This window comes from Tarenaya hassleriana, unplaced genomic scaffold (genome assembly GCF_000463585.1).
Source record: "Tarenaya hassleriana unplaced genomic scaffold, ASM46358v1 Cleome8, whole genome shotgun sequence".
In the NCBI taxonomy this organism is placed as follows: Eukaryota; Viridiplantae; Streptophyta; class Magnoliopsida; order Brassicales; family Cleomaceae; genus Tarenaya; species Tarenaya hassleriana.
Window position 1 is genome coordinate 1,923,689 of NW_010970490.1, and position 15,656 is coordinate 1,939,344.

The following is a 15,656-nucleotide window of genomic DNA, read 5'->3' on the forward strand; positions in this document are numbered from 1 at the left end:
TCCTTCCCGGGACACATCGTTATCTGGATTGAGAAGCAGACATTTGGGCATGCATTGTGTTTCTGCGACGAAGTAACTCGAAGAATGTCAGAAATGGCGAAATGAAGGGATCATCTATGAACGGAAAAAAAAGGGATCATCTATGAACGGAAACAAATCTGAGTTTACCGTTGGATTTGGTGGGGTGTAGAAAAACAATGAAGGTTCTAGCTAATGGTTGAGCATGTACACGTGTCGATTCCTCAGATGCTCTGCCTTTTCGCAATTCTGCATATAAAAAAAGAGCGCGTTTGTAGTTTTCTTGCCAAGACGTAGAAGTATCCGGTGTTTCTAGGGTTTTCTCGCTTTCTCTCGGATTTACTCAGGTGATTTTCGTCTCTCGATTTTCGCTTGTTGAAGATGTTCTGTCTCTGAGTGCAATCTATCAGGAGATTGTCTTATGGTTCTTGTTTTAGCGATTCGGTAACTGTAACGATATTGTTCGTGAGAATAGCTGTGTTGGAATTTTTGAATTCCTACTCGCCAGAGTTTGTCGATTCTTGCTCCGTTGAGATCAAAGTGGTGGTGATAATCTGATAGATCAGTTAGGGTTTCCATTTCAATAGACGGATAGTTCGCGGTCGTGTCGTTTCCAAATTCGAAGTGGGATGCCTAATCGGACACTTTGGAATGGCATAATCGAACAAACACCGTCAAAGGACATCATCTTCTGTCTGAACACTCTCTAAGTTTCTGATGACATTTTATTCCGTTAGCAGAGATAAAGGAAGGATTCGACATGGCCAATCCATTCGATAGATTCAGGAGCTCTGGTGGGTTCGGAGCAGCTAGGCGTAGTTTGTTTGGAGGACATGACCCATTTGATGACCCCTTCTTTTCTCGGCCATTTGAGGATTTGCTCGAGCTCAACTCCTCCAGTTCAGGTGTCCACTCAGTATTGCAGAAAAGAACACTGGTGGAAAGGGAGTAACAATTGAAGAACTGTTATCTGATGAAGAAGCAGATGATGGCAAAGATACCGGGAATGAGGAGCATTCTGATTCAGGGAAACAGCCTTCTGTTGAACACCCAGAAGATGATGCTGATGGTAAACCTCTCCTTAGTGATCTATAACAGTTTTCAGACGTTAGATAACTCGTGCCATAAACGTAGGTTGTAAGCTTTTTATATCATCAAACTTCTTATGTATATGCTGTGTATGTAGAAGAAATGAAGATTCAGGATATGAACCAAAGGAGCGACTTCAATAGAACAGATGGTACACGGTCCAAAGCTCACACACTCAGATACCACACCTGTAAGGTCATGTACGGTGGTGTAGATGGTACCTACTATACTTCAACTCGAACTAGAAGAGCAGATAATGATGGAGTAAGTTCCCGCCCTTTTTGGGTTGTAATGTTTGTTAAAATGCCTTTCGACATTCTAAATCATCGTTGTTTTTTCATTTTTGTTTGTAGACGGTGATTGAGGAAAGCAAAGAAGCAGATAAGGCAACAGGTGAAGCAGAACATAGAATCTCCAGAGGAATCCATGACAAGGTCACTTATACTATCCCCTGATGACAGTTGGTTGCTTTCTGTTTTCTTCTTCGAGAAAGAATCCAAAGCTCAAACCCATTATCCATATGGTCTGTTTCTACTGTGTTAACCGATCCTTTTGCCCTTTGTGTAGGGTCGCTCAGTTACAAGGAGGCTTAACTCCGATGGTAGAGTGGACACGACACAAACCCTCCACAACCTGAACGAAGGTCTGTTACCCTGATTAGGTCTGTAGCTCTGTTTGGTGAACTGAAATGTCTTAAACCACGAAAATCTTGTGTTTTCAGATGAGCTGAGTGGATTTGAAGAAGCATGGAAAGACAATTTCAGAGGCCATTTCCCTGGCTGGACCGACGAATTCAGCGCAGGTAATGGTTTCAGAATTCCATGTTCATTGGTAAGAGTTGATCAGTAGGGAGGGACCAATGTGAACAAAAAGGGAGATGGTCGTAAAGCTCCTTCCTTTACGATATAAGGGTATATTTGTAATTACGTATATTAGGTTTAACCGATAACTTTGGCAGGTTCCGACCGAGAGAGAGGGTGGCTGCTTCCGTATATGGACGAAAGAAGAGCCGGTCCGAGTCCCTCTGGTTCAGGAGCCAAGAAGGTAGTTCGGATCAACATAGATTGAGTATTTTCACTTTGTTGCTTGTCGAAACATTAAGAACAGGATACGGACTTCGCATCTTTCCACTGTGAAGAGACAAAGTTATTACGGGCATAAAACCAAAAAAAAAAAAAAAGTTATTACGGGCATGCATTGTAATGAAATAAAAGCGGGCAACCTATATGTGTATTTGCGTGTTCGAATATTAGAAACGACGTCGTTTTCCATTGTTATTAATTTTAGAATAGAGGACGGGTTTTGGGCCTGAACCGGCCCAGTAGATTCCGGCATTCTTGCTACGCGAAACGACGTCGCTTAGTTGTCCACCACGCCTATTCTCTGAAGCCGTTAAAGTGCACCCAATCCGGTAAGGTCAAGCAGAAGAGGAAGTTAAACAGACACACAAAACAGAGCAAAGTTAGATGCTTGTCTTGGCGCATTCGAATCAGCCATGGAGTTCAGTTTTCCCCACTATCCATCTCCTTGGGAGCTGCAGAACTTTGGATGATGTGAGCAAAGTTCACGCGCAATTGATTACGACTGGGTTCATCAAAAACCCTAATCTCACGACCAGGATCGTGCTCGCTTTTGCCTCTTCCCGGCGCCCTTGTCTTGCCGAGTTTGCCCGTTGTGTCTTCTTCGAGTACCACGCCTGTTCGGTTTTACCCGGGGAAGTGGAAGATCCATTCCTCTGGAATGCCATGATCAAGTCTCATTCTCATGGGCATGGCCCGACAGGAGCTCTGCTATTGCTCTGTTTGATGCTCGAGAGTTGTGTTCATGTCGATAAGTTCTCGTTTTCGCTCGTGCTGAAAGCGTGTTCTAGGTTAGGTTTGATGAGAGAAGGAATGCAGATTCATGGGTTTTTGAGGAAGACAGGGATTTGGTCGAATCTGTTTTTGCAGAATGGCCTGATTAGGTTGTATCTGAGATGTGGTTGTTTGGGGTTAGCACGACAAATATTCGATAGAATTCCTCAAAGGGACTCGGTCTCGTATAATTCCATGATTGATGGGTATGTAAAATGTGGGTTGATTGAATGTGCAGCCGAATTGTTTGATTTGATGTCTGAGGAGGAGAAGAATTTGATATCTTGGAACTCTATGATAAGCGGGTATGCTCAGACAGCAGATGGGCTTAACATGGCGCGGAAATTATTCGATGAAATGCCTGAGAAGGATTTGATTTCCTGGAACTCGATGATCGACGGGTGTGTAAAGCACGGGAAAATGGAGGATGCCATGGATTTATTTGATGTGATGCCAAGAAGAGATGTAGTTACTTGGGCTACCATGATTGATGGGTATGCAAAGTTAGGGCAAGTTCATCAAGCCAAGAGTCTTTTCGAGCAGATGCCTCAGAGAGATGTCGTGGTCTGTAATTCCATGATGGCCGGTTACACTCAGAATGGGTATTACATGGAAGCTCTCAAAATATTTGACTACATGGAAAGAGAGGGCAGCTTATCACCAGATGAGACGACATTGGTGATAGTTCTTTCAGCAATCTCTCAACTGGGCCACTTTTCCAAAGCCATGTCTATGCATCTGTACATTGCCGAGAAAGGATTCCGTTTAGGTGGAAAACTTGGTGTTGCTCTCATTGATATGTACTCGAAATGTGGAAGCATACAGAACGCGACATGGGTTTTCGAGGGAATTGAAAACAAGAACATTGATCACTGGAATGCCATGATTGGCGGGCTAGCTGTTCACGGGCTCGGGGATGCAGCTTTTGATTTGCTCATGCAGATGGAGAGGCACTCTGTTAAACCTGATGACATAACATTTATCGGGATTTTAAGTGCTTGCAGCCATTCTGGATTGGTAAAGGAAGGCCTTCTCTGCTTTGAACTCATGAGAAGAAAGCACAAGATCGAGCCAAGATTACAACACTATGGTTGCATGGTCGACATACTAGCAAGGTCAGGAAGTATAGAACTCGCTGAAAGGCTAATAGAGGAAATGCCTATTGAACCGAATGACATCATATGGAGAACATTTCTCAGTGCATGCAGTAATCACAGCTGCTTAAAAACCGGAGAGCTTGTAGCTAAGCACCTAATGGGACAAGCAGGTTATAACCCAAGTTCATATGTACTTCTGTCCAACATGTATGCCGGTCTTGGTATGTGGGAGGATGTTCGTAGGGTTAGGATGATGATGAAGAAAAGAAAGCTTCAGAAAATTCCTGGGTGTAGTTGGATTGAGCTAGATGGAAGAGTTCACGAGTTCTTTGTGCAGGTTAAGTCTCCTTGTACATAGTATGACCATTTGTTGTTGTCAAATTCATTGTGGATATTGGATAAGGATACTTCCACCATGTTTTACGAGGTTGTCTACTTTTGTGGTCGCTTGACCTAAAGTTGAATGAAGAATGAAAGATAGCCATGGATGGATAAGGTAAAAGCTGCCACCAAACAGGTTCACATGTTGTAAAGCCCCTGTTTGGTACGGTTGTCCTCTTTTACCTAACAAAGAGAAATTGTCAATTTTCAGAAATGATGCTTTCCACAAGGTCACCTAGGCTGAGGAATCTGCTCCATTTTTACAGTCTAAACACATCAATTACAGTTTCACAACACAGAAGAGATACATCACAACCCGATCTCTCGGATTCCCTACATCAAACTTAGACAGAGTTAACATCGAGCAATCAGTAATACCCAAATTCTGTTCTGCCTCCTATCGGTAGAAAAACCGAGGCAAGAATCTTGTTTGAACGAAACCCTAATAACTCTCTGCAAGTTTATTCAGTTCCTGCATGACTTCTTCCATGGATGGTCTGTGGCTTGAGGATTCATGAGTGCAGAGAAGCCCGAGTCTTGCGAGCTGAGCAGCTTCTGCTTCGAGAAAGTTCCCTTTAAGGTTAGAATCCATGAAACTTTCCAGTCCTCCTGATTCTATGACTTGGATTGGCAAATGACCCACTTTACTTTTCCCACTGAGTATCTGTAAAACGATCATACCGAAGGCATAGACATCGCTCTTCTCAGTGAACCGGCCAGTAGTTATGTACTCTGGAGCCAAGTACCCATGGCTGCACTTGCTTTGAGCTTCGAGAAAACTATATCGTCGGTGAAAAGCTTGTGAAGACCCGAGTCCCCGAGGGAAGGATTATACCAATGGTCAATGAGGATCTTCTCTGCAGATATGTTCTGGTGAACTATTGCAGGCTTGTTCCCGTTTTGTCCATGCAAGTAATGAATACCTGAAAAAAAAAGTTCAAGAATCATTTGATTTCACAGAGAAAACTCATCATCATCTTACAATGGCATTTTAGGGTTTTATTGCGGATGAGAACGGACCTCTCGCGATGCCATTGATGATGGAAACTCGTGTGGACCATTCAAGAACCTCTCCCCCTTCCTCCTCCTTCACGTCGAGATACTGCAAGAGGTTTCCATTGGGGACAAAATCGTAGATAAGGAAACACTCTCCTCGGCTTTTTGAGCAGCAGAATCCTCTCAGCCTGACCAAATTCTCATGCTTCAACAATGTCAGAATCTTCAATCCCTTGAGAAACTCAGATTCATCTGACTTACAGCTTGATTTCGCGATACATTTTATCGCAGCCACAGACCCATCTCGGAGAATTCCCCGGTAAACTGATGAGAAATTGCTCTTTCCCAACATGTTAACCTCCGAGAAGCTCTGAGTGGCACGCTCAACGTCTTCCAGGTTGAACATGAAGCTTTCAAAGACTTCTTGAGACAAGGCACTGTTACTGTTCTGTCCTCGAGCCAACGGGTCCCACCCGCTCGCATACTCCAAGCTGATGAGCGGAGAAGCGCCCTTTTTTCTAGAAACTTCCTTAAACTGATATTCAGTGCTAAGCCTTCCGTCCACGGGATCGAGGTTGCTTCCAATCTTCTGTTTCCGGCGTCTGTGCCATGCGAAGGTGAAACCGCCAAAGGCCGCAACTGCAATGACTGTAATGATCAGACCGACAATGACACCGAAAGACTTTGAGCTCTTCGAACATCGACCACTGTTGCTGCAATTCCTACGCTGCAAATCTGCAGATTCTGGCTTAATGTCGGTGGAAAAGCTTTTCGGGTTAGACGGGTCTGGCCGGTTCAGATTCATGCCATCAGAAACAGCACAAGCCTTCAAACCCAGAAACCCAACTCCACATAAAGCAGGATTGTTCGCAAACTGGAAACCATTCTCAAGCCTCTTTAAACCTTCACGTCCAAGAAATCGAGAAACTGGCCAAAGTAAGCATCTTTTGCAAACTCGGAGTAAAAGGGGCAAACGTAGAGACAGAAAGAGAAGGCAATTTACCAGTGGGTACATTGCCGGAGAAGGAATTGTTCCGAATGTCCAGAACTTCTAACAGAGGAGCTTCAGCCAGTTTGACTGGAACCGGTCCAAAGAGATGGTTGAAGCTCAAATCAAGCCTCGTTAACGAGTCAAGGCCTCCTAAACTCGCCGGAATCGCGCCGGAGAGTTGGTTTGACTGTAAAGCGAGAACGCTTATCTTTTTCAGAGATCCCAGCTGCGTCGGTATACTCCCACTTAGCTTGTTGTAACATATCTGGAGAACTGTCAACATACAAAAAAGAAAGAGGCAAAAAAGTATACTTTTGAGCCAATTAATAACACAAAATCTGACCCACATAGGGTTTTCTTTTTCTGCAATAAATGAAGGAGTTACACTAAACTAAAGCTCTTAGATTCTGTCGGCACTGAAACAACTCTATGAATTCCTCAAGAACATGCAGAAACCAGATACAGAGGATATAATAGATATAACGCAAATACCCACACAAAAAAAGGACCGACCTTGAAGATTCCCCAAGTTGCCGATTTCGGGAGGGATTTCGCCGGAGAGGTCATTCACGTTGAGGTACAAGTCGCTGAGCAGAGGCAAGTGAGAAATCTCCTTGGGAATCTCACCGTGCAGGGAATTGAAGTGAAGGTACAGACCCGTCAAGCCGGTGAGACGACCGACGGCCGCCGGAATATTCCCGGAAAGACCCATCCCTTGGAGGGAAATGTTGGCGACACGGCCGTGTTCGTCGCAGGCGACGCCGTCGAAGGACCCGGCGGCGCAAGGGTCGCCGCCCGGTGCCCATGAGAAGAGGAACCGGGTTTCCGGGTCGAGCGAGGCTTTGATGTCGAGGAGAATGTCGCGCTCCGAGGAGGAAGAGACGGTCGGAGCGACGGAGAAATGGAGGAGGAGGATGAGGGAGAGTGAGAGTAGAGAGGGCATGTTTGGTTGGAGAGAAAATGAAGGTAAAATGTGAAGGAAAGTGACGCTCTGTTTGGTTTTTAAGCGGAAAATTCTTTATCCTCTTCTCTTTCTTTTTTTATTATACACATTTTTTTTACAATATAAATCCTAATGTATAAGGGAGGTTCGTAAATACATTTGAACGTCCACTAATATAAGTTTTATTTTATTTTTTTAATATTTGGTGGAAAATATTTCGGGTCAAATTGAAAATGATTTTGTGTGTGTTAAAGTCCACATCTTCGTATTTCTTCTGTAGTCTTTTTAAAGACTTTTCAGAACGAAATAAGAGCGAGAGTTAGGCGAATCTTTCTGTTCTTCTCTGGAATCCGTGCGGGGAAAAAGCAACTCTTTTTCAACGAAGAAATTTGATATAAAAATATTCCACTTCACATTTATCATTTTTTGTATATAAAAATTGAAAATATTAAATTTCAATATTTTTTTGGTAACACAATGAAACTCTATCCTTTTTTTGAGTAAATGTTATTCGTACATTCAGGAACAGCATTTTTTTTCTACCCAAAAGATATACAAATCTCCAAATTTAAGTTTTATTTTATACTGATTTTTTGGAAGGCTCGTTATAATCAGCCATCTTACATTCTATATACCAATGAATTGCTTATATTTTATATAAATAATTGTTGGTACGTATTTAAATAAGTAAATAATAATATAATAAAAACAGGGCATGGAAATTGCATGGAAACGTACCTTCGAATTGGGACAAAATAAAATAACAAACAATCAAAGATGATGGACCCAGAGTCAATAGAACCAACATGTGAACTTCTTTCATGTTTTTTGCTGTTTTCTTTTGCTTTTTGATACCAAACTCGAGCATGTGAATCCTACATAATAAAAACAATATAATACAAATAACGTATGGTTAGATAAATGACACTTTTTATAACAATTTGTTGCTTACTGGGTAGTGGTTTACAAGATAACACAATATTTTTTTTGGCAGATATCATAACATTTTTTATGCTCATAGTCTATACTCCAAATCACAAATTTAAATACATTCTAACGATAGAACATTTGCGTTACTATTCCAAAACCATAAATTCTTTCGACAAAAATAACAATCTGATATACTTATAACGATGAATAATAGATTCCCTCCATTTCTAAACGAATGTCAGTTTTATAAAAAAAATTACAATTTTAAAGAAATATAAGAAAAAGTCATATATACCCTTATTAAATCACATTACCATTAATACTCCATTCAAGTTGGAAATTTTTAATTGAAGATAAATTTGTATTTTTTTTAAATCAACTGAATAGTCTAGAACATAATATTTAGTAACAAGAAAATATACTTAACATATGAATGTCATGTAATGTTTAATATTAATTTAGATTTAATTAGAGTTTTATATATTTTGGAGGAATTATTGCATTATACTATTACCGGAGATCTATGTGATGCCGTTGGTAGTAATTAGTTATCAGTATGGTATTAACTATTAATTAGATCTGATTGCTACTGTTGTCGTGTCTTGATGGGAGATAATCTTGTTTGGTCCATATCATATGATTATGCATGTCTGTTTCTACACAAACGTAACCAACATGCCTTATTTTAATCAAAACACGTTTAAACCCACACCAATATTGTTAAAAATATGTACGCATATACAAATATTTATTATTTTTATTAAATTCAAATTGTACATCTATAATCAACATCACAATATATTATTTCTAAATATATCGCATATTATTCTATAAACTTCTTTTTAGGTGTGAATTAAGTTTCGAGTTTTTTTTGGTTATTTTTTTTATATAATTTATAAATTCATCGCTCTTTTAATCCCATTAGATCTCCAAGAGATATAGAAAAGCCCATATAAAAATCCTTTCTAAAATGAAGACTCGAATTCGGATGACTCAACTGGTTAAATAGACAATAGGTTAAATTAACCTGACCTATTTAAATAATACATTTTTTTAATTTGATATCATGACTACAAACTATGGAAATAATTGGGCTCAAATATTTTGTGGTTAAAACGAGAAATACAAGCATTTAATTCATTTCGAGAATGCGACCGTCTTGGTTGATAAAAATCATGATAGAATGATCAGTATAAACTCATACAAACAGTTTATCTATTTTTATTCCGATTTACAAAAAAAAAAATTAAATTTTGAAACTTTCATTCTCGATTTTAGAGAAAAGAAACTCCACTAGAAATGCTCCACTACCTGAAAATGATTACAGATTTTTAAAATATATAAAGAAAATGTCCGATATGATATATAGTTCTTCCAACTTACCAAACACGAAAAGACAAAACAGTGTTGGCAGATCATATGATCCAGCAGTGAATTTTTTTTTTTTACTATTTTGTCACTAAGAAATTCAAATGGAGTGATGCAAGAAGGAAAAAGGTAAAGAAAACTCATGCTTTGGAGTAAATGAAACTACTCAGGTTTCTTATATATATATACTCGGGTTTCTTATATATATGTATATATATATAAGAAAATACAGTTATTTTTATGATTTTTTCAAGTCAATAGGGTTAAATTTTACAAAACAATAAAATATTAAATAAACGCTATTCTTTATCAATAAATATGTTTTAATTAACTTTTTAATGGGTCGAAATACAATTTATCTAAAAATTAAATGAAAATTCAATGGAGAAATTATACGGATATCCGATTTAAGAACCAAAAAAAAAAACTAAAATCTAGATGACAAATATTGGGATGGGTACATTTTGAATGCGAATAAAAGCACTCATCTCTCCTTTTTACAAGTTGAAGGTCACAGGGTGGAATATTTCTCCTTAAAGAGCCTTTAAAATGTCTCAATCTCTCTCTCTCCCTTTCAGCTTTGCAGGCACTTTTGCTACGTTAGTGGTCTGCTTGTCTCATTCCTCGAGCTAATGCACAGAATGACCCAAACAGTGGACCGAATTTGAAAAATACTCATGATTATATATAGTAAGTGGAATTTTTTTTTAAAAAAAATGATAAAATAAAACCCTTATGTTGTAATATTCAGCATCATGGAGTTGAGATACTTATATTTATCAAAGAAGAGAAAATATTAAAGCATGTTTTTTAAAAAACATTATTAGCCTTGGTGCTATTATTAAAACATTATTAGCCTTTTCTAGTTTCCATGTTCATGAAAACGAGAGGACAAGTCACGTGACAAAGCCAATTTTGCACTTTAAAATCGGACAAATGGATTAATATATTCTTCGGACAGTGCAAAAATTGACATAGGTATCTACGGATTCGCATAGACAAGATCAAGCTTTTTTTTTATCTTTACTTTCACGGGTTTTCACCCTTCGTTAGTATTATTTTTTATTTATTTTTTCATCTTCCTATACAACACAGTAAAAAAAAACATATCTATGAATTTTCCGATGTGGGATAATTAGAGATTAGAGATTAGACTTTAATAATGGTCTCTTGGTATTTGGAGCTTAGGGACCAAATCTTACTTTATGCTTCCATAATTACACTTTTGCCCATCTCTTGCAAAAAGATCTCTCATTACCCAAAGAAGTTGCCATTTTCTTTGACCGCCTCTTCGAACGACGTCGTTTACAAATGGACTTTAAAGTTTGCAAATTGGGCTGAAATCGGCCCATGCATAATATACTATGAGCCCATATTTATTTTCATCAGTCGGCCCAAGTTTCTTGGGCCAAAACGTAAATACATGAAAGAAGCGAGGGCATCCTTGAAAATACCTAACACTTTAAAAACCCTAGCAGTTCTCGCCCTTAATTTGGATCAAACTAGGGTTTTTTCTTTCTTCTTTCGCTACTGCATCGTGAGAAGGAAGCGGAGGCGCATCGATCTCAGGGAAGCAGCGGAGATCCGTACACCGTCACCATGGGTCGTATGCATAGCAGAGGGTTCGTCCGTTTCTTTGTTCTGATAATCTGTTTCCGATTACGCGAGAGCGTTGCTTGTGTTGTGTCTTTCTGTTGATCTGTTCTGTGTTATGCTTTGTGTCATGTAGTAAGGGTATTTCGGCATCTGCTTTGCCGTACAAGCGGACACCGCCGAGTTGGCTCAAGACCTCTCCTCAGGATGTAAGAACTTCTGAATCTTGGATTCGTCTTTTCTGAACATTGGAATGCTTATCCTGATATTTATTTTGTTTCGAGAATTCCTTTGGTTGGTGTAATCGATTTGAGGTTTGTGGCAATGGTAGCATTCATCTGCTACTTCGTCATGTATACCTTTTACACTCTGCAGTTGACAAGAATGAAACTTGTTGGACTAGGATAATTGTTATGAAACACACGATGGCTGATTTGTTAGTTAGTTTCGTAAGAATGGTGCAATAATTTCAAAGACATACTAAACCTTGATGAAGCCATAAACTCGTCAGTGATAAAGGATGTATATTATATAAATAGGCTGAGATTTCATATGTTTCATATTGATATTGGTTCTGCATACATAGGCCTAAGGGTATGAAGTAAACCGTGCTTTGAGTGTGATAAGTTGTCTGAGTTTGTGTTTTGATCCTTTCTCTGGTCAACAGGTCGATGAGTCCATTTGCAAGTTCGCCAAGAAGGGTTTGACCCCATCTCAAATTGGTGTCATCCTCCGTGACTCTCATGGAATTCCGCAGGTGAAAAGTGTCACCGGTAGCAAGATTTTGAGGATTCTCAAAGCTCATGGTACATGCGAATGCTGATATTTTTGTCCCGGGTCACCTGCTGTTGTCAATAAACGTGAAACTAAAGAGTTTATTGTACTTGTAAAGGTCTTGCTCCTGAGATTCCTGAGGATCTGTACCACCTGATCAAGAAAGCTGTTGCTATCCGCAAGCACCTTGAGAGGAACAGGAAAGACAAAGATTCCAAGTTCAGGTTGATTCTGGTGGAGAGTAGGATCCACAGGCTTGCCCGTTACTACAAGAAGACCAAGAAGCTTCCTCCTGTGTGGAAGTAGTAAGTATCTGACTTAGCATTATGCTAGCACTGTTTCGCATAGATTGTTCGAACCACGTGCTTGGGAATTGGTTCGATCCACATGCTTGGGCCAACTTCTTGACGATGCTTTATGTTTTTTTTTCAGCGAGTCTACTACAGCCAGCACTCTTGTGGCTTAGAGGCATGGAGTCAAGAAACCTCCAAAGCAATTGGGCTTTGCTCGGACTTCGTTTTCTTCTGCATTGGATTAAATCTCTCTGTCTTTTAATAGTTTTGTCGCGTTACAATGAGATTTTTTTACATTTAGAACAGAAGTGGTTTTATATATCATCGGACTGACTGGTTCATGTCTCATTTTTCGTCGGTTGAAATTACTGTCTTGCCCATCATCAAGCTTGATATTAATCTGCTTTTCCACCAACCTAATCCTACCATATCGTGACACGTGTTGGAAATATGTGACGGGTGAAACACCTGATCTCTCCCCGAACAAGTGGGGCCTTTGGAAGGTGAGCTTGGAAGCTGGAACTGGGGTGGGGCCACACATTAGGCCTCGAATTGGGCCTTTTAGAGCCTATTTTGTCTTATTGGGCCTTTTAGGGCCTATATATCATATATAGGCTATGCAAAGCCCATAAGCACCTCCCCTTGGGATTTCTGTAAATTGGTTGGTCCCTGCATGATACTTTTAATGGCTTTTCTTAGATGTAGACTTGTTAATTCCATGTGCCGACACAGAAATCTGTTACCGAAAAAAAATATTAAACCGCAAATTTCACAATGTTTCAATATCTTCCCCTCTCGAAAAGACCATAAACCCACTCTTTATTCTTCATGAAGTTCACACTGACTGACGTGTAAACTTCTTCCTCTCATCGCTTTGCCCTAAAGGGAAAACCCTACAGTTTGCCCTTTTATTCAAAACTGAGGAGAATGCTGAGATGGCACAGCTTCCTCCTGTAATGTAATAAACTTAGCAGCTACAGATGGTCATTAGATCAGTTCCTTAGCTGCTCCAACAACAGCATCAACAGTGATCCCAAACTCCTTGTACAGTCTCCCTGCTGGTGCACTGGCCCCGAACGAGTCAATTCCAATGGCCTTCCCCTTTGACCCGACAATCTTTTCCCACCCGAACGTTGTCCCGGCTTCAATGCTAACCCTAGCCGATACATCGGATGGCAAAACACTTTCCTTGTATGCATCTGATTGCTCATCAAATAGCTCCCAGCACACAAAGGACACAACCCTAACAGCTTTGCCTTCTTTCCTGAGCTCATCAGCTGCCTTAGCAGCGATTTCTAGTTCAGACCCAGTTCCAATCAAGATGGCATCGGGTTTGTTACCCGATGAGTTGTCGGAGATGGTGTACGCACCCTTCTCGACACCTTCAACGGATGTGCCGGGAAGTTGAGGCAGCTTTTGCCTAGAGAGGGCTAACACTGAGGGTCTCTTGCGTTTAGAGACGGCGATTTTGTATGCACCGGCTGTTTCGTTTCCATCAGCAGGTCGGAACATCAGAATGTTAGGCATTGCCCGGAAACTCGCCAAGTGCTCGATTGGCTGGTGGGTCGGTCCATCCTCTCCGAGACCAATGGAATCGTGAGTCATAACGTAAATCACACCAGCTTCAGACAAAGCTGAGATTCTCATGGCAGCTCTCATGTAGTCAGTAAACACAAAGAATGTTGCATTGTAGGGGATAAGACCCGGGCTGTGAAGGGCAATGCCGTTGCAGATGGCTCCCATCCCGTGCTCCCTAACACCGAACCTAAGGTTTCTTTCTTCGGGTGTCTCCTTTTGGAAGTTACCAAACGTTTTGAGCAATGTCATGTTGGAAGATGCAAGGTCAGCACTCCCACCAAGGAAACCAGGCACGACACTCGCAAGGGCATTTAGGCATTGCTGAGACAGGTTTCGGGTAGCATCAGCTGGGGACTCAGGGGTATATGTCTGGACAATGATAAGAGATAGACGTTGTAAAAACCAGTTCAAGAAAATCTATTAAACTTAAAGATGGTAAAGCATAGTCAGCAAATCATAGATTTACTTACAGGGAGTGCCTTCTCCCAACCAGAAGGTAATTCACCAGTAATGATAGCTCTCAGCTCTGCAGCTTCGTCAGGGTACTTCTTTTCATACTCTGCAAACTTGGCATTCCAATCAGCTTCAAGAGCAGCGCCTTCAGGGGTATGACGGCTCCAGTGGCTGGAAAATGTACGAAACACGGTAAAGTAGCAGAGGCTTTCCGATACCGCAAAAATAAACCGAAACCAAGTTTAGATTCACCAACCTTTTAACATCGTCAGGGACATGGAACGGCTCATAGGGCCATCCAAGGTTCTTTCTGGTAGCCCCGACCTCCTTCTCACCAAGTGCACTACCGTGGACACTGTACGAGTTTGCCTTGTTGGGAGACCCAAAACCAATCGTGGTTGTGACCTGCAGTTGTGATGGGGTATATGTAAAGTGGTAGCACATACCAAATGGTATCAAGATTAAGAGTTGTTGCTTAATGGCTAGAAAATTGTGAATATATACCTTGATCAATGTGGGCTTGTCTTTCACAGTCTTAGCTTCCTTAATGGCGGCATGGATCTCATCATAGCCAGTGTTTCCATTCTTCACCCAAATAACATGCCATCCAAGAGCTTCGAACCGTTGGTCCACACTCTCGGTAAAGGCAATGTCTGTGTCACCGTCAATGGAAATGTGATTGTCGTCGTACAAAGCAATGAGCTTTCCAAGTCCCCAGTGGCCAGCCAGAGAGCAAGCTTCATGTGAAATTCCCTCCATCTGACAACCATCTCCGAGGATCACGTATCTGCATGAAGCAAACCAAATGCATTGAGCCACGCCAACCACACAAGACAATCTTTTTCAATATCAGGATCAAATATAAACCGAAAAGCATATGTAAGTAATGACAGGCGGATTTCATATCTTACGTGTAATGGTCAACGATTTCATTGTCGGGTTGGTTGAATCTAGCAGCCAAATGCCTCTCAGCAAGAGCTAAACCAACAGCATTTGCGATACCTTGTCCAAGAGGACCTGCTCAGCAGCAAAAAGGAAAATGACAAAGCGAATATAACGCCATTGACAGAGAAGCTTAAGTAAAACGGCATGAACTAAAAACCAAAGGGCAGAAAAGCCAACCAGTAGTCACTTCAATTCCAGGAGTCTCGAAGTTCTCGGGGTGTCCAGGTGTCCTACTTTCCCATTGTCGGAAATTCTTCAAATCTTCTTCCTGATGAACAATCAATCGTAAATTCGTCCGGTAATCCAAATCTCAGTCTTCCGATCATAAATTTGCTCATATTTTCTGTCTCATTG

At 40.8% G+C, this 15,656-nt stretch overlaps 5 protein-coding genes across 5 annotated transcripts in view; 3 read left to right on the top strand and 2 right to left on the bottom strand.

The window, feature by feature from the left end:
• Nucleotides 1-74: 74 nt before the first annotated feature.
• Nucleotides 75-2,366, top strand: LOC104802448. Its single transcript, XM_010526064.2, is given in 8 exon segments — nucleotides 75-365; nucleotides 759-926; nucleotides 929-1,087; nucleotides 1,205-1,371; nucleotides 1,461-1,541; nucleotides 1,675-1,750; nucleotides 1,829-1,909; nucleotides 2,066-2,366. Coding segments are annotated over 7 exon segments (822 nt in total). The 5' UTR covers nucleotides 75-365; nucleotides 759-778; the 3' UTR covers nucleotides 2,176-2,366.
• Nucleotides 2,367-2,449: 83 nt separating this feature from the next.
• Nucleotides 2,450-4,502, top strand: LOC104802449 (pentatricopeptide repeat-containing protein At2g45350, chloroplastic). The gene has a single exon (XM_010526065.1). It carries the CDS (start codon nucleotides 2,574-2,576, stop codon nucleotides 4,413-4,415), a length of 1,842 nt encoding a protein of 613 aa, XP_010524367.1. The 5' UTR covers nucleotides 2,450-2,573; the 3' UTR covers nucleotides 4,416-4,502.
• Nucleotides 4,503-4,635: 133 nt separating this feature from the next.
• LOC104802450 (probable LRR receptor-like serine/threonine-protein kinase At5g45780) lies at nucleotides 4,636-7,438 on the bottom strand. Its single transcript, XM_010526066.2, is given in 5 exon segments — nucleotides 4,636-5,188; nucleotides 5,191-5,361; nucleotides 5,459-6,337; nucleotides 6,438-6,698; nucleotides 6,939-7,438. Coding segments are annotated over 5 exon segments (2,049 nt in total). The 5' UTR covers nucleotides 7,369-7,438; the 3' UTR covers nucleotides 4,636-4,880.
• A 3,720-nt stretch (nucleotides 7,439-11,158) lies between these two features.
• Nucleotides 11,159-12,706, top strand: LOC104802451 (40S ribosomal protein S13-1). The gene is made up of 5 exons (XM_010526067.2): nucleotides 11,159-11,288; nucleotides 11,396-11,468; nucleotides 11,927-12,065; nucleotides 12,152-12,338; nucleotides 12,466-12,706. Exons 1-5 carry the CDS (start codon nucleotides 11,266-11,268, stop codon nucleotides 12,497-12,499), a joined length of 456 nt encoding a protein of 151 aa, XP_010524369.1. The 5' UTR covers nucleotides 11,159-11,265; the 3' UTR covers nucleotides 12,500-12,706.
• Nucleotides 12,707-13,063: 357 nt separating this feature from the next.
• The window catches only part of LOC104802453 (transketolase-1, chloroplastic-like), a 3,707-nt gene continuing 1,114 nt past the window's right edge, over nucleotides 13,064-15,656 (bottom strand). The window contains exons 2-7 of the mRNA XM_010526068.2: nucleotides 15,480-15,570; nucleotides 15,269-15,374; nucleotides 14,862-15,144; nucleotides 14,614-14,762; nucleotides 14,375-14,528; nucleotides 13,064-14,273 (exon numbers count right to left, since the gene is read on the bottom strand). Coding sequence (XP_010524370.1) covers nucleotides 13,314-14,273; nucleotides 14,375-14,528; nucleotides 14,614-14,762; nucleotides 14,862-15,144; nucleotides 15,269-15,374; nucleotides 15,480-15,570 — 1,743 coding nt within the window. The 3' untranslated portion in view covers nucleotides 13,064-13,313. The remainder of the gene's footprint in view (nucleotides 14,274-14,374; nucleotides 14,529-14,613; nucleotides 14,763-14,861; nucleotides 15,145-15,268; nucleotides 15,375-15,479; nucleotides 15,571-15,656) is intronic.

What these genes read in the sequence shown, in the direction of transcription:
- LOC104802449 (XM_010526065.1), top strand. Translation starts at nt 2,574, where the DNA reads ATGCTTGTCTTGGCGCATTCGAATCAGCCATGGAGTTCAGTTTTCCCC.
- LOC104802451 (XM_010526067.2), top strand. Translation starts at nt 11,266, where the DNA reads ATGGGTCGTATGCATAGCAGAGG. An exon ending in GGTCGTATGCATAGCAGAGG is followed by an intron (nt 11,289 to 11,395) that starts GTTCGTCCGTTT and finishes TGTGTCATGTAG; the next exon opens with TAAGGGTATTTCGGCATCTG. An exon ending in GAGGATTCTCAAAGCTCATG is followed by an intron (nt 12,066 to 12,151) that starts GTACATGCGAAT and finishes GTACTTGTAAAG; the next exon opens with GTCTTGCTCCTGAGATTCCT.